This window comes from Cherax quadricarinatus, chromosome 21, assembly GCF_038502225.1.
Source record: "Cherax quadricarinatus isolate ZL_2023a chromosome 21, ASM3850222v1, whole genome shotgun sequence".
NCBI classification, from domain to species: domain Eukaryota; kingdom Metazoa; phylum Arthropoda; class Malacostraca; order Decapoda; family Parastacidae; genus Cherax; species Cherax quadricarinatus.
This window is the reverse complement of record NC_091312.1, coordinates 15,814,851-15,836,352: the sequence shown is the minus strand read 5'-3', so window position 1 is coordinate 15,836,352 and position 21,502 is coordinate 15,814,851. Positions and strand designations below refer to the sequence as shown.

Sequence of the window (21,502 nt, the reverse complement as noted above, 5' to 3'; positions counted from 1 at the left end):
TGTGGATGTAGTGCGGATGACAAGAAACAGATGATTGCTGATGTTATGAATGAAAAGAAGTTGGATGTCCTGGCCCTAAGCGAAACAAAGCTGAAGGGGGTAGGAGAGTTTCAGTGGGGGGAAATAAATGGGATTAAATCTGGAGTATCTGAGAGAGTTAGAGCAAAGGAAGGGTTAGCAGTAATGTTAAATGATCAGTTATGGAAGGAGAAAAGAGAATATGAATGTGTAAATTCAAGAATTATGTGGATTAAAGTAAAGGTTGGATGTGAGAAGTGGGTCATAATAAGCGTGTATGCACCTGGAGAAGAGAGGAATGCAGAGGAGAGAGAGAGATTTTGGGAGATGTTAAGTGAATGTATAGGAGCCTTTGAACCAAGTGAGAGAGTAATTGTGGTAGGGGACCTGAATGCTAAAGTAGGAGAAACTTTTAGAGAGGGTGTGGTAGGTAAGTTTGGGGTGCCAGGTGTAAATGATAATGGGAGCCCTTTGATTGAACTTTGTATAGAAAGGGGTTTAGTTATAGGTAATACATATTTTAAGAAAAAGAGGATAAATAAGTATACAAGATATGATGTAGGGCGAAATGACAGTAGTTTGTTGGATTATGTATTGGTAGATAAAAGACTGTTGAGTAGACTTCAGGATGTACATGTTTATAGAGGGGCCACAGATATATCAGATCACTTTCTAGTTGTAGCTACACTGAGAGTAAAAGGTAGATGGGATACAAGGAGAATAGAAGCATCAGGGAAGAGAGAGGTGAAGGTTTATAAACTAAAAGAGGAGGCAGTTAGGGTAAGATATAAACAGCTATTGGAGGATAGATGGGCTAATGAGAGCATAGGCAATGGGGTCGAAGAGGTATGGGGTAGGTTTAAAAATGTAGTGTTGGAGTGTTCAGCAGAAGTTTGTGGTTACAGGAAAGTGGGTGCGGGAGGGAAGAGGAGCGATTGGTGGAATGATGATGTAAAGAGAGTAGTAAGGGAGAAAAAGTTAGCATATGAGAAGTTTTTACAAAGTAGAAGTGATGCAAGGAGGGAAGAGTATATGGAGAAAAAGAGAGAGGTTAAGAGAGTGGTGAAGCAATGTAAAAAGAGAGCAAATGAGAGAGTGGGTGAGATGTTATCAACAAATTTTGTTGAAAATAAGAAAAAGTTTTGGAGTGAGATTAACAAGTTAAGAAAGCCTAGAGAACAAATGGATTTGTCAGTTAAAAATAGGAGAGGACAGTTATTAAATGGAGAGTTAGAGGTATTGGGAAGATGGAGGGAATATTTTGAGGAATTGTTAAATGTTGATGAAGATAGGGAAGCTGTGATTTCGTGTATAGGGCAAGGAGGAATAACATCTTGTAGGAGTGAGGAAGAGCCAGTTGTGAGTGTGGGGGAAGTTCGTGAGGCAGTAGGTAAAATGAAAGGGGGTAAGGCAGCCGGGATTGATGGGATAAAGATAGAAATGTTAAAAGCAGGTGGGGATATAGTTTTGGAGTGGTTGGTGCAATTATTTAATAAATGTATGGAAGAGGGTAAGGTACCTAGGGATTGGCAGAGAGCATGCATAGTTCCTTTGTATAAAGGCAAAGGGGATAAAAGAGAGTGCAAAAATTATAGGGGGATAAGTCTGCTGAGTATACCTGGTAAAGTGTATGGTAGAGTTATTATTGAAAGAATTAAGAGTAAGATGGAGAATAGGATAGCAGATGAACAAGGAGGCTTTAGGAAAGGTAGGGGGTGTGTGGACCAGGTGTTTACAGTGAAACATATAAGTGAACAGTATTTAGATAAGGCTAAAGAGGTCTTTGTGGCATTTATGGATTTGGAAAAGGCGTATGACAGGGTGGATAGGGAGGCAATGTGGCAGATGTTGCAAGTGTATGGTGTAGGAGGTAGGTTACTGAAAGCAGTGAAGAGTTTTTACGAGGATAGTGAGGCTCAAGTTTGAGTATGTAGGAAAGAGGGAAATTATTTCCCAGTAAAAGTAGGCCTTAGACAAGGATGTGTGATGTCACCGTGGTTGTTTAATATATTTATAGATGGGGTTGTAAGAGAAGTAAATGCGAGGGTCTTGACAAGAGGTGTGGAGTTAAAAGATAAAGAATCACACACAAAGTGGGAGTTGTCACAGCTGCTCTTTGCTGATGACACTGTGCTCTTGGGAGATTCTGAAGAGAAGTTGCAGAGATTGGTGGATGAATTTGGTAGGGTGTGCAAAAGAAGAAAATTAAAGGTGAATACAGGAAAGAGTAAGGTTATGAGGATAACAAAAAGATTAGGTGATGAAAGATTGAATATCAGATTGGAGGGAGAGAGTATGGAGGAGGTGAATGTATTCAGATATTTGGGAGTGGACGTGTCAGCGGATGGGTCTATGAAAGATGAGGTGAATCATAGAATTGATGAGGGAAAAAGAGTGAGTGGTGCACTTAGGAGTCTGTGGAGACAAAGAACTTTGTCCTTGGAGGCAAAGAGGGGAATGTATGAGAGTATAGTTTTACCAACGCTCTTATATGGGTGTGAAGCATGGGTGATGAATGTTGCAGCGAGGAGAAGGCTGGAGGCAGTGGAGATGTCATGTCTGAGGGCAATGTGTGGTGTGAATATAATGCAGAGAATTCGTAGTTTGGAAGTTAGGAGGAGGTGCGGGATTACCAAAACTGTTGTCCAGAGGGCTGAGGAAGGGTTGTTGAGGTGGTTCGGACATGTAGAGAGAATGGAGCGAAACAGAATGACTTCAAGAGTGTATCAGTCTGTAGTGGAAGGAAGGCGGGGTAGGGGTCGGCCTAGGAAAGGTTGGAGAGAGGGGGTAAAGGAGGTTTTGTGTGCGAGGGGCTTGGACTTCCAGCAGGTATGCATGAGCGTGTTTGATAGGAGTGAATGGAGACAAATGGTTTTTAATACTTGACGTGCTGTTGGAGTGTGAGCAAAGTAACATTTATGAAGGGGTTCAGGGAAACCGGCAGGCCGGACTTGAGTCCTGGAGATGGGAAGTACAGTGCCTGCACTCTGAAGGAGGGGTGTTAATGTTGCAGTTTAAAAACTGTAGTGTAAAGCACCCTTCTGGCAAGACAGTGATGGAGTGAATGATGGTGAAAGTTTTTCTTTTTCGGGCCACCCTGCCTTGGTGGGAATCGGCCAGTGTGATAATAAAAAAAAAAAAAATATTTGTGTATCGTTCCAGTCACGGTATTGTGCCTTTTTCTGTTATTTAAGGAAAGTAACCCTGGATAGGGCCTTGATACCTGAAGTTCTTATGAAAGGGGATTCTCCTTCCATACAATAACCTCTACTCTTCCCTCTCCCCTCCTTGCAGTCTTCCATACGCCAACAAGAGTCTTCAATAAAGGTAAAAGTGATGTTTAACCTTGAACTGTCCAAATGTAGATCTACGTTCACGTGCGTAGTGTTCCGACCTTGATTTTCTCCATTTGAAAGCACGTAAAAAAACATAGATCTACATTCAGAGCCCCCCCGGACGTGGACGTAGATTTACGTTTGGACAGTTTAAGGGTTAAATGCTCATTAATCAGTTTCATTAGTCATTTATATTTATTTCTCATTGATTTTCTGTATGGAAAACTATACTTATTCTCTATAAAATGTATTTTTTGTTAATATTTTTGGATGTCTGGAACAGATTAATTGGATTTACATAATTTCTTATGGGAAATATTGCTTCAGTTTTCATACAATTTGGTTTTCGTCAGACTTTCTGGAACGAATTAATCACAAAAACTGAGGTTTTACTGTACTTGATGAAGCTCCAACACTGGTGAAATGACAAAATATACAAAGGTTTTCCTGCTTAAAGTATTTTTGAATTTTTTTTTTTTTTTTTTTTTTTCAACAAGTCGGTCGTCTTCCACCGAGGCAGGGTGACCCAAAAAAAAAAGAAATTAAATCCCCAAAAAGAAAATACTTTCATCTTCATTCAACACTTTCACCACACTCACACATTATCACTGCTTTTGCAGAGGTGCTCAGAATATAACAGTTTAGAAGCATATACGTATAGAGATACACAACATATCCCTCCAAACTGCCAATATCCCAAACCCCTCCTTTAAAGTGCAGGCATTGTACTTCCCATTTCCAGGACTCAAGTCCGACTATATGAAAATAACCGGTTTCCCTGAATCCCTTCACTAAATATTACCCTGCTCACACTCCAACAGATCGTCAGGTCCCAAGTATCATTCGTCTCCATTCACTCCTATCTAACACGCTCACGCACGCTTGCTGGAAGTCCAAGCCCCTCACCCACAAAACCTCCTTTACCCCCTCCCTCCAACCCTTTCGAGGACGACCCCTACCCCTCTTTCCTTCCCCTATAGATTTATATGCTTTCCATGTCATTCTACTTTGATCCATTCTCTCTAAATGACCAAACCACCTCAACAACCCCTCTTCTGCCCTCTGACTAATGCTTTTATTAACTCCACACCTTCTCCTAATTTCCACACTCCGAATTTTCTGCATAATATTTACACCACACATTGCCCTTAGACAGGACATCTCCACTGCCTCCAACCGTCTCCTCGCTGCTGCATTTACCACCCAAGCTTCACATCCATATAAGAGTGTTGGTACTACTATACTTTCATACATTCCCTTCTTTGCCTCCATAGATAACGTTTTTTGACTCCACATATACCTCAACGCACCACTCACCTTTTTTCCCTCATCAATTCTATGATTAACCTCATCCTTCATAAATCCATCCGCCGACACGTCAACTCCCAAGTATCTGAAAACATTCACTTCTTCCATACTCCTCCTCCCCAATTTGATATCCAATTTTTCTTTATCTAAATCATTTGATACCCTCATCACCTTACTCTTTTCTATGTTCACTTTCAACTTTCTACCTTTACACACATTCTCAAACTCATCCACTAACCTTTGCAATTTTTCTTTAGAATCTCCCATAAGCACAGTATCATCAGCAAAAAGTAACTGTGTCAATTCCCATTTTAAATTTGATTCCCCATAATTTAATCCCACCCCTCTCCCGAACACCCTAGCATTTACTTCTTTTACAACCCCATCTATAAATATATTAAACAACCATGGTGACATTACACATCCCTGTCTAAGACCTACTTTTACCGGGAAGTATTCTCCCTCTCTTCTACACACCCTAACCTGAGCCTCACTATCCTCATAAAAGCTCTTTACAGCATTTAGTAACTTACCACCTATTCCATATACTTGCAACATCTGCCACATTGCTCCTCTATCCACTCTATCATATGCCTTTTCTAAATCCATAAATGCAATAAAAACTTCCCTACCTTTATCTAAATACTGTTCACATATATGCTTCAATGTAAACACTTGATCTACACATCCCCTACCCACTCTGAAACCTCCTTGCTCGTCCGCAATTCTACATTCTGTCTTACCTCTAATTCTTTCAATTATAACCCTACCGTATACTTTTCCTGGTATACTCAGTAAACTTATTCCTCTATAATTTTTACAATCTCTTTTGTCCCCTTTCCCTTTATATAAAGGGACTATACATGCTCTCCGCCAATCCCTAGGTACCTTCCCCTCTTTCATACATTTATTAAACAAAAGTACCAACCACTCCAACACTATATCCCCCCCTGCTTTTAACATTTCTGTCATGATCCCATCAGTTCCAGCTGCTTTACCCCCTTTCATTCTACGTAATGCCTCACGTACCTCCACCACACTTACATTCTGCTCTTCTTCACTCCTAAAAAATGGTATACCTCCCTGGCCAGTGCATGAAATTACCGCCTCCCTTTCTTCCTTAACATTTAAAAGTTCCTCAAAATATTCTCGCCATCTACCTAATACCTCCCTCTCCCCATCTACTAACTCCCCTACTCTGTTTTTAACTGACAAATCCATACTTTCCCTAGGCTTTCTTAACTTGTTTAACTCCCTCCAAAATTTTTTCTTATTTTCATTAAAATTTCTTGACAGTGCCTCTCCCACTCTTTCATCTGCTCTCCTTTTGCACTCTCTCACCACTCTCTTCACCTTTCTTTTACTCTCCATATACTCTGCTCTTCTTATAACACTTCTGCTTTGTAAAAACCTCTCGGAAGCTACCCTTTTCTCTTTTATCACACCCTTTACTTCATCATTCCACCAATCACTCCTCTTTCCTCCTGCCCCCACCCTCCTATAACCACAAACTTCTGCCCCACATTCTAATACTGCATTTTTAAAACTATTCCAACCCTCTTCAACCCCCCCACTACTCATCTTTGCACTAGCCCTCCCTTAGTTTATACACTTTCACCTCCCTCTTACTTGTTGTTGCCACCTTCCTCTTTTCCCATCTACCTCTTACTCTAACTGTAGCTACAACTAAATAATGATCCGATATATCAGTTGCCCCTCTATAAACATGTACATCCTGGAGCCTACCCATCAACCTTTTATCCACCAATACATAATCTAACAAACTACTTTCATTACGTGCTACATCATACCTTGTATATTTATTTATCCTCTTTTTCATAAAATATGTATTACTTATTACCAAATTTCTTTCTACACATAGCTCAATTAAAGGCTCCCCATTTACATTTACCCCTGGCACCCCAAAATTACCTACTACTCCCTCCATAACATTTTTACCCACTTTAGCATTGAAATCCCCAACCACCATTACTCTCACACTTGATTCAAAACTCCCCACGCATTCACTCAACATTTCCCAGAATCTCTCTCTCTCCTCTACACTTCTCTCTTCTCCAGGTGCATACACGCTTACTATAACCCACTTTTCACATCCAATCTTTATTTTACTCCACATAATCCTTGAATTTATACATTTGTAGTCCCTCTTTTCCTGCCATAGCTTATCCTTCAACATTATTGCTACTCCTTCTTTAGCTCTAACTCTATTTGAAACCCCTGACCTAATCCCATTTATTCCTCTCCATTGAAACTCTCCCACCCCCTTCAGCTTTGTTTCACTTAAAGCCAGGACATCCAGTTTCTTCTCATTCATAACATCCACAATCATCTCTTTCTTATCATTTGCACAACATCCACGCACATTCAGACTTCCCACTTTGACAATTTTCTTCTTCTTATTCTTTTTAGTAATCTTTACAGGAAAAGGGGTTACTAGCCCATTGTTCCCGGCATTTTAGTTGACTTTTACAACACGCATGGCTTACGGAGGAAAGATTCTTATTCCACTTCCCCATGGATATAAAAGGAAAAGTAATAAGACCAAGAACTATTAAGATAAAATCAAAGAAAACTCAGATGAGTGTGTATAAATAAACGTGTACATGTATGTGTAGTGTGACCTAAGTGTAAGTAGAAGTAGCAAGACGTACCTGTAATCTTGCATATTTATGAGACAGACAAAAGACACCAGCAATCCTACCATCATGTAAGACAATTACAGGCTTTCGTTTTACACTCACTTGGCAGGACGGTAGTACATAAATAGAAGACTAATTATCTGTACCACAATAAGGAAATATTATATGCATATACAGTGGAACCTCAGCTTACGAACTTAATTCGCTCCGTGACCTTGTTCGTACCCTGATTTGTTTGTATGCTGAGTCAATTTTCCTCATTTAAATTAACTATAAAGATATTAATCCATTCTGGCGGAATTCCTGCTTTTGGAGGCAGAAAAGATACACTTCAATATACGTAATGCTAATATCAACTCTACAGTTTATTTATCTATCATAATTAATCTAAATCTCCATGGGGAAGTGGAACAGAATTCTTCCTCCGTAAGCCATGCGTGTCGTAAGAGGCGACTAAAATGCCGGGAGCAGGGGGCTAGTAACCCCTTCTCCTGTATATATTACTAAATTTAAAAGGGGAAACTTTCGTTTTTCCTTTTGGGCCACCCCACCTCAGTGGGATGCGGCTGGTACGTTGAAAGAAAAGAAGAATTAATCTAACATGACGTAATAAACAACATAACATAGAAACCTGATATATACTCTAGAATGAATAAAGTATGTCATTATGTAACAAGTGGAAGCAGCCATAACTGCTTCTGCATTGTTGCGGTATTCAATGCCATCTAGTGACAGCCTTTCGAAGCCATCTATTATTAAAATTACTATTATAGTACGTACATCATGTGTCACCGAGGACAGTGACATATCCGCACAACGCTGCCCTGGGAAATCTCCCCGCTTTAATTGCTCTCTTGCAATGTTGCACAGCTCCTGATGATGCACTGAGAAGTGTGAAAGTACTTGAGCTGCAGACTTCCACCCCCTGTAGCTTGTCTTGAGTATTATTATTATTATTATATTATTATTATTATTATTATTATTATATTATTATTATTATTATTATTATTATATTATTATTATTCTAGGTAGTAGGTTGGTAGACAGCAACTGCCCAGGGAGGTACTACCGTCCTGCCAAGTGAGTGTAAAATGAAAGCCTGTAATTGTTTTAGGATTGCTGGTGTCCATTTTTCTGTCTCATAAACATGCAAGATTTCAGGTATGTCTTGCTACTTCTACTTACACTTAGGTCACACTACACATACATGTACAAGCATATATATTTACACACCCCTCTGGATTTTCTTCTATTTTCTTACTAGTTCTTGTTCTTGTTTACAGTGGACCCCCGCATACCGATGGCATCACATAACGATTAATCCGCATACCGCTTGCTTTAATCGCAAAAATTTTGCCTCGCATACCGCTTAAAAACCCGCTCACCGATTTTCGTCCGACACGCGTCCAATGTGCGCCCTCAGCCAGCCAGCCTCACATGTGCCGCCGGTGGCATTGTTTACCAGCCAGCCTCCGCGGTAACATCCAAGCATACAATCGGAATATTTCGTATTATTACAGTGTTTTCGGTGCTTTTTCTGGAAAATAAGTGACCATGGGCCCCAAGAAAGCTTCTAGTGCCAACCCTACAGCAATAAGGGTGAGAATTACAATAGAGATGAAGAAAAAGATCATTGATAAGTATGAAAGTGGAGTGCGTGTCTCCGAGCTGGCCAGGTTGTATAATAAACCCCAATCAACCATCGCTACTATTGGTGGTACAGCTGCTGCTGCTGCTGCTGCACTGTCAGCTGCTGGTGCTGCTGTAGCATCGTCTGCTGCTGCTGCTGTTGTAGCATCGTCTGCTGCTGCTGTAACATCGTCTGTTGCTGCTGTAGCATCGTCTGCTGCTGCTGTAGCATCGTCTGTTGCTGCTGTACCACCGTCAGCTGCTGCTGTTGCTGTAGAATCGTCTGCTGCTGCTGTAGCATCGTCTGCTGCTGCTGTAGCATCGTCTGTTGCTGCTGTACCACCGTCAGCTGCTGCTGCTGCTGTAGCACCGTTGTTGGTGTGGCTTATTGAGAATACCAAGAAACAATTAACCCCAGAGGGTTAGCCACCCAGGATAACCCAAAAAAGTCATTGTCATCGAAGACTGTCTAACTTATTTCCATTGGGGTCCTTAATCTTGTCTCCCAGGATGCAACCCACACAAGTCGACTAACACCCAGGTGAACAGGGAAAAATGCCTGGAACTAGTGCTCATATTGGTGAATTTAAAGCCAGCGAAGGTTGGTTTGAGAGATTTAAGAATCGTAGTGGCATACACAGTGTGATAAGGCCTGTTCTGGAAGAAAATGCCAAACAGGACCTACAGTACTCAGGAGGAAAAGGCACTCCCAGGACACAGTGTCTCATCAGTCATTGCTGCATCTTCAATAAAGGTAAGTGTCATTTATTCTTCATTTAGTAGACTAGTACATGCACAATATATACTGTGCATGTACTACTCTACTATTGTGCATGTATCCTTCTCTTTGTGTGTAGGAAAATGTATATTTCATGTGGTAAAATTTTTTTTTCATACTTTTGGGTGTCTTGCACGGATTAATTTGATTTCCATTATTTCTTATGGGGAAAATTCATTCGCATACCGATTATTTCGCATAACAATGACCCCTCTTGCACGGATTAAAATCGGTATGCGGGGGTCCACTGTATTTCCTCTTACCACCATGGGGAAGTGGAACAGAATTCTTCATCCGTAAGCCATGCGTGTTGTAAGAGGCGGCGACTAAAATGCCAGGAGCAAGGGGCTAGTAACCCTTTCTCCTGTATATATTACTAAATGTAAAAGGAGAAACTTTCGTTTTTCCTTTTCGGCCACCCTGCCTCGGTGGGATACGGCCGGTGTGATGAAAGAAAGAATAATAATAGTAGGCGAAGGAAGGCAGGGTAGGGGTCGTCCTCGAAAAGGTTGGAAAGGAAGGGGTAAGTGAGGTTTTGTGGGTGAGGGGCTTGGACTTTCAGCAAGCGTGCATGAGCGTGTTCGATAGGGGTGAATGGAGACGAATGGTATTTAGGACCTGACGATCTGTTGGAGTGTGAGCAGGGTAATATTTGGTGAAGGGATTCAAGGAAACTGGTTATTTTTGTATAGCCGGACTTGAGTCCTGGAAATGGGAAGTACAATGCCTGCACTCTAAAGGAGGGGTTTGGGATATTAGCAGTTTGGAAGGATATGTTGTGTATCTTTATACGTATATGCTTCTAAACTGTTATGTTCTGAGCACCTCTGCAAAAACAGTGATTATGTGTGAGTGAGGTGAAAGTGTTGAATGATGATGAAAGTATTTTCTTTTTGGGTCACCATGCCTCCTGCCTCGGTGGGAGACGGCCGACTTGTTGAAAAAAAAAAAAGTAATAATAATAATAATAACACTAAGGAGAAACTTCAAAAGGCTGCCAGTAGTTGGCGCCACCATCAGCAAAACATTGGTAACCACTACTTTTCACCTGTCTAGACTTAAGTACAGTGGACCTCCGGTATTCGATGGCATCGGTATACGTTAAATTTGGTATTTGATACATTTTAACCCCTTGACTATCGCAACCCCCAATCCTGAGGTGTCTCCTGGTGTCGCAAAATTTAAAAAGAAAAACATATTTTTTCTTATGAAATGATAGAGAATCTTTTCCTGATTGTAATGACACCAAAAAAAACGAAATTTGATGGAAAACTGACGGAATTATGCTCTCGCGAAGTTAGCGACCTCGGCAATATTTACAAATCGGCGATTTCACCCACTTTGAGCCCTATTTTTGGCTAATTCCCTTGTTCCAGTCGACCAAACTCATAGCTATTTCTTTAGAACTCCATTTTTTCTATCGATTGAGTACAAGAAACTGCCCATTTACCGATTTCAACTACCCAATAATGTGGTCAGAAATTTGCAATTTGGCCAATTTCACAAAAATTAAAAAATATGACAATTTCAAAATAAGGTCCAGAATGAACAATGAGACATTCCTGGCTCTAAAATAACATTTTCTTTGTTTATCAGTCATGTCTCCAGGCCCCTCTGATATTACTCTTGCTTTCTATTTTGAATTTTTATTCAAACAAAAAATAGAAGACTTACTAATATGCAGACTACTGCAATACTGTAATAATTGTATAAATAACATCAACCCATTCATGACTGCATATTAGATTGGCTAGTTGGACATTTATTGGACAATGACATCATTTGTTTACTTTTGAACATTGGCAAAAATCAAACATTTCCCCTACTTTGAGCTCCATTTCCAGGTTCTTTTTATAGTAAAATCAATCAAAATCACCTCTATTTCTATATGTTTTCCATTCTATCAAATGAGACCAAGAAAACGAGAATACAACCATAAATACTATACGAAAATAGACCACAAAGTCGGCACTTTAATTAAAAAAAGCAGTCGGAGTTTTTTTTTCTCATTATGCACTGCGTGCTCCAGGATTTTTTTTATATGGTGCACACTGACCATACAGACCCATTCTCTCACATGTGGGCCTACCAGCTTTCTCCTGCTTGATTTGAAGCCACTAGAATTTATGAGTATACAGTGGACCCCCGGTATTCGATGGCATCAGTATTCGATAAATCCAGTATTCGATGCATTATATCGCAAAAAATTTGCCTCGGTATTCGATACAATTCGAACGAGACCTGTCCACGTGTGGCCTGAACTGCCCCGTGTGCCAGTGTTTACAAGCCAGCCAGTGTGCACGCATCTAAGGATACATTCGGTACATTCCATATTATCCATATTATCACTGTGTTTGGTGCTTGTTTCTGCAAAATAAGTCACCATGGGCCCCAAGAAAGCTTCTAGTGCCAACCCTGTGGTAAAAAGGGTGAGAATTAGTATGGAAATTAAGAAAGATTTTGAAGGGTTTGGGGCTAACCCTGAGAAGCCTATGCCAGTTGTGGACTCCATTGTGCCTACTTCAAAAATTAAGGAAATGTGTGCAAAGTGGGTTGAAGTGCAAACCTTTATGGATGAAAATCACCCTAACACAGCTATTGCAAGCCTTGCTGGTGACTATTACAATGACAATGTTGTGGCCCATTTTAGACAAATCGTAAAGGAACGGGAGGTACAGAACTCTATGGACAGATCTGTTGTGCGACAGAGGTCCAGTGACTCTCAAGCTGGTCTTAGTGGCATTAAAAGAAGAAGGGATGTAACCCCGGAAAAGGACTTGCTACCTCAAGTTCTAATGGAAGGGGATTCCCCTTCTAAACACTAACACCTCTCCCCTCCTCCCATCCCATCAATCATCACCAGATCTTCATTAAAGGTAAGTGTTAATTATTTTATTGTTATTGTAATTATTCTATTGCATTAAACTTAATATTTCATGTAGTAAAATTTTTTTTTTCATACTTTTGAGTGTCTTGCACGGATTAATTTGATTTCCATTATTTCTTATGAGGAAAATTGATTCGGTTCTCGATATTATCGGTATTCGATGAGCTCTCTGGAACGGATTAATATCGAATACCGGGGGTCCACTGTATATACGTCAAACACGGTACCTCGTAAGACATATATATATGGCCGCTACAGTCAAAGGGTTAACGCCAAAATTTTGCTTCACCACTCGTTAAAAAACCCACCACACGCAATTCGTCCGGGATGCGTCCACGTGAGTGCCAGTGTTTACAAGCCAGCCAGTGTGCTTGCATCTAAGCATACATTCAGTACATTCCATATTATCACAGTGTTTTTGGTGCTTGTTTCTGCAAAATAAGTCACCATGGGCCCCAAGAAAGCTTCTAGTGCCAACCCTGTGGTAAAAAGGGTGAGAATTAGTATGGAAATTAAGAAAGATTTTGAGGGGTTTGGGGCTAACCCTGAGAAGCCTATGCCAGTTATGGAATCCATTGTGCCTACTTCAAAAATTAAGGAAATGTGTGCAAAGTGGGTTGAAGTGCAAACCTTTATGGATGAAAATCACCCTAACACAGCTATTGCAAGCCTTGCTGGTGACTATTACAATGACAAATGTTGTGGCCCATTTTAGACAAATCGTAAAGGAATGGGAGGTACAGAGCTCTATGGACAGATTTGTTGTGCAACAGAGGTCCAGTGACTCTCAAGCTGGTCCTAGTGGCATTAAAAGAAGAAGGGAAGTAACCCCGGAAAAGGACTTGATACCTCAAGTCCTAATGGAAGGGGATTCCCCTTCTAAACATTAACAACTTCGACACTCTCCCCTCCTCCCATCCCATCAATCATCACCAGATCTTCATTAAAGGTAAGTGTCATGTATTCTATTGTTAGTAGAGTACTACTAACTGTGCATGTCTTCTTCAGTTTGTGTGCATTAAACTTAATATTTCATGTGGTAAAACTTTTTTTTTCATAGTACTGTTGGGTGTCTTGCACGGATTAATTTGATTTCCATTATTTCTTATGGGGAAAATTAATTCGCCTTCCGATAATTTTGGCATATGATGAGCAGTCAGGAACGGATTAATATCATATACCGGGGGTCCACTGTAGTCTATAAGTACTAGGTTAAGTCTGCCCAAAATTCCTCGGCATGATAGTGGCTTTCTTTGGTCCAATCATATTATGGTATGTAAACACACACTGTAACGTTTGCAAAGAAATAAACATTTTATTTATTTGTATATTTAAGGAACCTCCCTTGAAGGGACAGTACACATCCTGAAATTTTGTTCATATCCAGAAGCAAAAAATCGACCGAAGAACGGTCCGTACCCTGAAAAGCTCACATGGTGGGACATTCATAAGCCAAGGTTCCACTGTATAAGCCAAAGATTTGTATAAGGATAGACCTAGATAGACCACACGTAGTTAGTACCTCAATGAAAGAAATCTAAAGAAATGTAAAAAAAAAATTACTATGGTATATGAAGAATGTCCTACCGAGCCCCTGTAAATGTAATTACGTTACAGAAACTGAATACATTTTTTTTTTTAACATGGCCATTTCCCAAGGCAGGGTGACCCAAAACAAAAGAAAAAATCTTTCATCAATGTTCCACACTTTCACCATCATTCATACATAATCACTGTCATTGCAGAGGTGCTCAGATACGACAGTTTATATGTCACCCCAAACAGTTAATATCCCATACCCCTACGGTATATTTAAAAAAATCAGTATTTACATGTTTTAATTATCATTGTAAGTAAAGTTTGGAAGATGACTACACAGTGTTTGAGAGTCTCATCAAAGGTAAAAATGTTGCAGAAGAGACAAATTTTATGTGACCTTCTATAAACATTAATAACATTCATATAGGCATATTTCATGCATGTACATATAATACTTTAAAGTCATCATGAATAAAATTGGAAATCATACTAACTTCAGTGCTGTGTCATTCTCCATGTTAAGTTTTTCTGCATCTTTTGCCTTCTGTGCCATCCATCTGTCAATTAAATCTCGATTTTCCTCCTGTTAAGCAATATAACAAATACGTACATCAAAATACCATTGTAACCAAAATAATGCTACACTTATATAATAAAAAATAAATAAAATTCCCTTCAAGATGAGAGTTTCCACGATATAAATGGGATACAAAGGTTCAAAAAGTTTTTATTAACCCTTTTACTGTCAGTCCTGTAATATTACGGCATGCAAGCCAATGTTGGTCCCGTAATACTACACAAAAATTCTAGCAGCTTCCAATCTTGCGGGAGATAGCTGGTAGGCCTACATATGAGAGAATGGATCTAAGTGGTCAGTATGCGCAGTATAAAAAAAAAATCCTGCAGCACGCAGTGTATAATGAGAAAAAACAAATGCGACCATGTTTTTGGTGTAAAACAGCAACCTTGTGGTGTATTTTCATGTGGCATTTATGGCTATAGTCTCGTTTTCTTGGTTTCATTTGATAGAATGGAAGAAGTACCTTGAAACTGAGGTCTAAGTAACTGAAGTGTTGCTGATGTCAAGAGTAAACAAATCACATCACATGTCCAATACACGTCAACTGGTGGGTCTACTATGCTTTCACAAATGCACTGATATTATTTATACCATTTTTACAATAATGCAGCAGTCTGCATAACAGTAAATCTTCTATTTTTTGTGTGAATAAAAATTAAAAATGGAAACCAAGCATAATCAAAAAGGGGCCTGGAGAAGTGACTAATGAACTGAGAAAATGCTATTTTATTGCTGGGAATGTTTGCATTGTTAATTCTGGACCCTATTTTGAAATTGGCCTTTGCCAACTTACCAATTTCTGATCGCTTTATTGGGAAGTTGAATAGGTAAATGGGCAGTTTCTTGTACTCAATCAATAGAACAAAAGGAGTTCTAGTGGAATAACTATGAGTTTTGTTGACTGGAACAGTGGAACTGGCTGAAAATAGGGCCCAAAGTGGGCAAAATCGCCAATATGTAAATATTGCCAACGGCTAACTTTGTGAGAGTGTAATTCCGTAGGTTTTCCATCAAATTTCGTACTTTTGGTTTCATTACCATCGGAAAAAGATTCTCTATCATTTCATAAGAAATTTTTTTTTAACTTCTTTGACACTAAGAGAAAGTCTGCAAGCAGGGGTCTCAACAGTAAAAGGGTTCATCACCATACAGACACACATTTAAATCTAAATTTTTTATATAAAAAATGGAATGTCATACAGTATTTGTTGATCTGAAAAACCTAGCCTATAACAGTCAAATATTTTGACATTAATGCAAACACACCTGTGCTCTTCTGTATTTATCTTCAAGAGCTGTAAAAGCTAAGTTAAGCGTCTGGTACTCGTCTCGTAACACTTGGTTAACTGCCTGGACATCTGCAAGTGTAGACTCTTTAGCTGCTAAATCCTCTCGCAAAATTAAAAGATCTGACTCATATTCTGCCAATCTGTGGGGAAAATAGGCATATACTGTAGTAATACTGCACTGTAATATTACACATACTGATGTATCTTTTCTTCATAGCAGAAGAGTAAAAATTATTTAAACATGTCACTTCTTTCATGACACCTAGAAAAATTTTAAAGAGGCAAACACTAAAACTTGTCAAGTGAAAGCATTTTTGTGCTTAAAATATGGATGTCAACATTTTCTGACATCATTAACACATAACTGTATACACATTCGTTCACAAATATACAAGGATTTATTCAGTAGACAGACAGCTGGACTTACTTGTTATCTTTTGTTGCCATGAGCTTATCACGTTCTTGAAGGCACTGGTTCAGTTCCACCAGCTGTTGAGCATTCTCACCTTTTCGTCTGTGTAAATCTGTCAGCTCTTCTTGTAGCTTATATAATTTTTGCTCCAAAGCCTGAAAAAATAATACTGGAGTCATATTGTTTTCTTTTTTTCAACACGTTGGCTGTTTCCCACCGAGGCAGGGTGACCCCAAAAAGAAAAAAAAACAAAGACACTTTCACCATCACTCATACATAATCACTGTCCTTGCAGAGGCGCTCAGATACAGCAGTTTAGATTCACACCAAACAGCCAATATCCCAAACCCTTCTTTTAAAGTGCAAGCATTGTACTTCCCACCTCCAGGACTCAAGTCCAGCCAACCAGTTTCTCTGAATCCCTTCACACAATATTATCCTGCTCACACTCCAACAGCTCATCAGGTCCCAAAAACCATTTATCTCCATTCACTCCTATCTAACACACTCACGCATGCTTGCTGGAAGTCCAAGCCCCTTGTCCACAAAACCTCCTTTACCTCCTCCCTCCAACCTTTACGTGGACAACCCCTCCCCCTACGCTCTCCAAGCCATTCTACTTTGTTCCATGCTCTCTAAATGACAAAATCACCTCAACAGCCCCTTTTCAGCCCTCTGACTAATATAGTGGAATCTCGTTTTTCGGCCGTAATCCATTCCAGAAGGTTGGCCTAAATTCGAAATGGCCGAAATTCAAAGCAATATTTCCCATAAGAATGAATGTAAATACAATTAATCCATTCCAGACACCCAAAAAATATTCACAAAAAATACATTTTTCAATATTAACAATAGTTTTACATACATAAAACAATGAGAACTAAATAAAATAAATTAACATTTAAATCACTGTTACATACCTTTATTGAAGACTGTTGTTGGCTTATGGAAGACAAGGAGGAGTGAGGGAGGATAGATTATTGTCTGGAAGGGGAATCCCCCTCCATAAGGACTTTAGGTAAAAAGTCCCTCTCTGGGGTTACTTGCCTTGTTTGTCTTTTAATGCCACTAGGAACAGCTTGAGAGTCATTGGACCCGTCGCACAAAATAACTGTCCAGAGTGCTCTGTTTTTGGCATCTCTTTAAGATTTCCCTAAAATGGGACAAGGTTTTGTCACTAAACATGTTGCAGATATGGCTTGTTTCAGCTTGGTCAGGGTGATATTTCTCCACAAAATTTTGCACCTCATTCCACTTTGCACAAATGTCCTTAATCACTGAAGAAGGTAATTCCTTCCCTCTTTCTTCCTCCTCCTCTTAAGCAAGTTCCTCAGCTGTGGTCTGTTGCTGTTCCAGTTGAAGGTGTTGCAGCTCTTCAGTGGTTAGCTCTTCCCTGTGGTCTTCCTCCAACTCTTCCACATCCTCGCCACTCACATCCAACCCCATGGACTTCCTCAATGCCACAATAGATTCCACAACAGGCAGAGGGTCGACAGGGTCAGGGTCAACCTCCAACCCTTCAAAATCCTTCTCGAGGACATATTCTGGCAACAATTGTCTCCAAGAAGAGTTCAAAGTCCTGGAAGTCACTCCCTGCCAAGCCCTAGCTATAAGGTTTATGCAATGGAAGATATTGAAGTGATTCCTCCAGAACTCTCTTAGGGTCAATTCAGTGTCCAAGGTCACTGCAAAGCACTTTTGAAACACTGCTTTTGCGTAGAATTTTTTGAAGTTAGAAATGACCTGCTGGTCCATGGGCTGGATGAGAGGAGTGGTGTTAGGAGGCAAGAACATCACTGTTTTATAAAACAGAAATCCCTAGACAATTGGTCTACCAAGTTTGGAGGATGAGCAGGAGCATTGTCCATTACCAGGAGGCACTTGAGTGGCAATTTCTTTTCCAGGAGGTATTTTTTCACACTCGGGCCAAACACTTCGTGGATCCAGTCAATGAAAAGTTGCCTTGTGACCCATGCCTTATGATTAGCTTTCCACATCATACACAATTTACTCTTGACGACATTGTTTTTCTTGAACACTCTGGAATTTTCAGAGTGCTACATGAGTAAAGGCTTCACTCTGAAATTCCCCTTAGTGTTAGCACAGAACAAAAGAGTCAGCCTGTCTTTCACAGGCTTGTGTCCTGGCAGTGCCTTTTCCTCCTGCATGAGGCAGGTCCTCTTTGGCATTTTCTTCCAAAAGAGGCCTGTTTTGTCACAACTGAACACTTGTTGGGGTTGGAATTCATCAGACTGTACATACCCCTTGAATTTCTGCACAAATTTTTCAGCTGCACATTTGTCAGAACTTGCAGCCTCCCCATGCCTTACAACACTGTGTATGCCACTACGCTTCTCAAATCTCTCAAACCAGCCTCTGCTGTCCTTAAATTCACTATCATCATCACTAGTGCCAGGCATTTTCTTTACAAGATCCGTATGCAACTGCCTTGCCTTTTCACAAATGATCATCTCTGAAACACTATCTCCCACTAACTGTTTTTCCCTGATCCACAACAACAACAACAACAACTACTTCTCCACATCTTCATTAGTTTGTGATCTCTTTTTCATTAACAGGAAATGTTTGGATGAATGAGCGGAGTATATAAGCACACTCGCTAACAGACAAAGGGAGACTGACTCACCGAAGCTCGGCGTCCTGGCGGGAGAGGCAGGCTAACATGTCTAATAAGACCAATATATAAGACAATGGCTGAAATATGGAGCAAAATTTCTGGCAAAAAACCAGCCTAAAAATGAATCAGCCAATAAACAAGGTTCCACTGTACTTTTGGTAACTTTACACCTCCTCTTAATTTCCACACGGCAAATTCTCTGCATAATATTTACACCACACATTGTCCTTAGACACAACATCTCCACTGCTTACAGTCGTCTCCTCGCTGTAGCATTTACAACCCATGCTTCACACCTATATAAGAGTATTGGTACCACTATACTCTTGTACATTCCCTTCTTTGCCTCAATGGATAATGTTCTCTGTCTCCACAGATACCTCAATGCACCATTCACCATTTTTTCCCTCATCAGTTCTATGGTTAACCTCATCCTTCATGATCCCATCTGCTGACAAGTCAACTCACAAAAGATGACATAATTAAATCATGAATGCATGTAGTGTCTCAAATTTTTCATTATAAGAAGAAAATTGTCAAAGTGGGAAGTCTGAATGTGCGTGGAAGTTGTGCAAATGATATGAAAGAGATGATTGTGGATGTTATGAATGAGAAGAAGTTGGATGTCCTGGCTTTAAGTGAAACAAAGCTGAAGGGGGTGGAAGAGTTTCAGTGGAGAGGAATAAATGAGATTAGGTAAGGGGTTTCTAATAGAGTTAGAGCCAAAGACAGAGTAGCAATAATACTGAAGGATAAGCTATGGCAGGAAAAGAGGGACTATAAATGTATTAATTCAAGGATTATGTGGAGTAAAATAAAGGTTGGATGTGAGAAGTGGGTTATAGTAAGTGTATATGCACCTGGGGAAGAGAGAAGTATAGAGGAGAGAGAGAGATTTTGGGGAATGTTGAGTGAATGCGTGGGGAGTTTTGAACCAAGTGTGAGAGTGCAGTACTTGTTGTTGGGGATTTTAATGCTAAAGTGGGTAAAAATGTTGTGGAGGGAGTAGTAGGTAAATTTGGGGTGCCAGGGGTAAATGAAAATGGGGAGCCTTTAATTGAGCTATGTGCAGAAAGAGGTTTGGTAATAAATAATACATATTTTATGAAAAAGAGGATAAATAAATATACAAGGTATGATGTAGCATGTAACAAAAGTAGTTTGTTAGATTATGTATTGGTGGATAAAAGGTTGATGGGTAGGCTCCAGGATGTACACATTTATAGAGGGGCAACTGATATATCAGATCATTATCTAGTTGCAGCTACAGTTAGAGTAAGAGGTAGATGGGATAAGAGGAAAATGGCAACAACAAGTAAGAGGGAGGTGAAAGTGTATAAACTAAGGGAGGAGGAAGTTTGGGTGAAATATAAGCAACTATTGGCAGAAAGGTGGGCTGCTGCAGGAACGAGTAGTAAGGGGGGGGGGTTGAAGAGGGTTGGAATAGTTTTAAAAATGCATTATTAGAATGTGGGGCAGAAGTTTGTGGTTATAGGAGGGTGGGTGCAGAAGGAAAGAGGACTGATTGGTGGAATGATGAAGGGTGTGATAAAAGTGAAAAAGGTAGCTTATGAGAGGTATTTACAAAGTAGAAGTGTTATAAGAAGAGCAGAGTAGTATATGGAGATTAAAAGAAAGGTGAAGAGAGTGGCAAGAGAGTGCAAAAGGAGAGCAAATGATAGAGTGGGAGAGGTAATGTCAAGAAATTTTAATGAAAATAAGAAAAAAGTTTAGAGTGAGTTAAACAAGTTAAGAAAGCCAGGGAACAAATGGATTTGTCAGTTAAAAATAGAGTAGGGGAGTTAGTAGATGGGGAGATGGAGGTTTTGGGTAGATGGCGAGAATATTTTGAGGAACTTTTAAATGTCGATAAAGAAAGGGAGGCGGTAATTTCATGCAATGGCCAGGGAGGTATACCATCTTTTAGGAGTGAAGAGCAGGATGTGAGTGTGGGGGAGGTGCGTGAGGCATTACGTAGAATGAAAGGGGGTAAAGCAGCTGGAACTGATGGGATCATGACAGAAATGTTAAAAGCAGGGAGGGACATAGTGATGGAATGGTTGGTATTTTTGCTTAATAAATGTATGAAAGAAGGGAAGGTACCTAGGGATTGGCAGAGAGAGTGTATAGTCCCTTTATATAAAGGGAAGGGGGAAAAAAGTGATTGCAAAAATTATAGAGGAATAAGTTTACTGAGTATACCAGGAAAAGTGCACGGTAGGGTTATTATTGAAAGAATTAGAGACAAGACAAAATGTAGAATTGCAGGTGAGCAAGGAGGTTTTAAAGTGGGCAGGGGATGTGTAGATCAAGTGTTTACATTGAACCATATATGTGAACAGTATTAAGATAAAGATAGGAAAGTTTTTATTGCATTTATGGATTTAGAAAAGGCATATAATAGAGTGGATAGGGAAGCAATGTGGCAG

At 39.9% G+C, this 21,502-nt stretch overlaps 1 protein-coding gene across 2 annotated transcripts in view; it reads right to left on the bottom strand.

The window, feature by feature from the left end:
* Atg16 (Autophagy-related 16) overlaps positions 1 to 21,502 on the bottom strand; it is a 161,323-nt gene that overhangs the window by 103,116 nt on the left and 36,705 nt on the right. For both annotated transcript variants that reach the window (XR_011392265.1, XM_070087261.1), the window contains exons 3-5: positions 16,451 to 16,590; positions 16,001 to 16,163; positions 14,649 to 14,737 (exon numbers count right to left, since the gene is read on the bottom strand). Coding sequence is in view for 1 of the 2 variants with exons in the window: in XM_070087261.1 (XP_069943362.1) it covers positions 14,649 to 14,737; positions 16,001 to 16,163; positions 16,451 to 16,590 (392 nt within the window). In the remaining variant the exon portion in view is untranslated. The remainder of the gene's footprint in view (positions 1 to 14,648; positions 14,738 to 16,000; positions 16,164 to 16,450; positions 16,591 to 21,502) is intronic.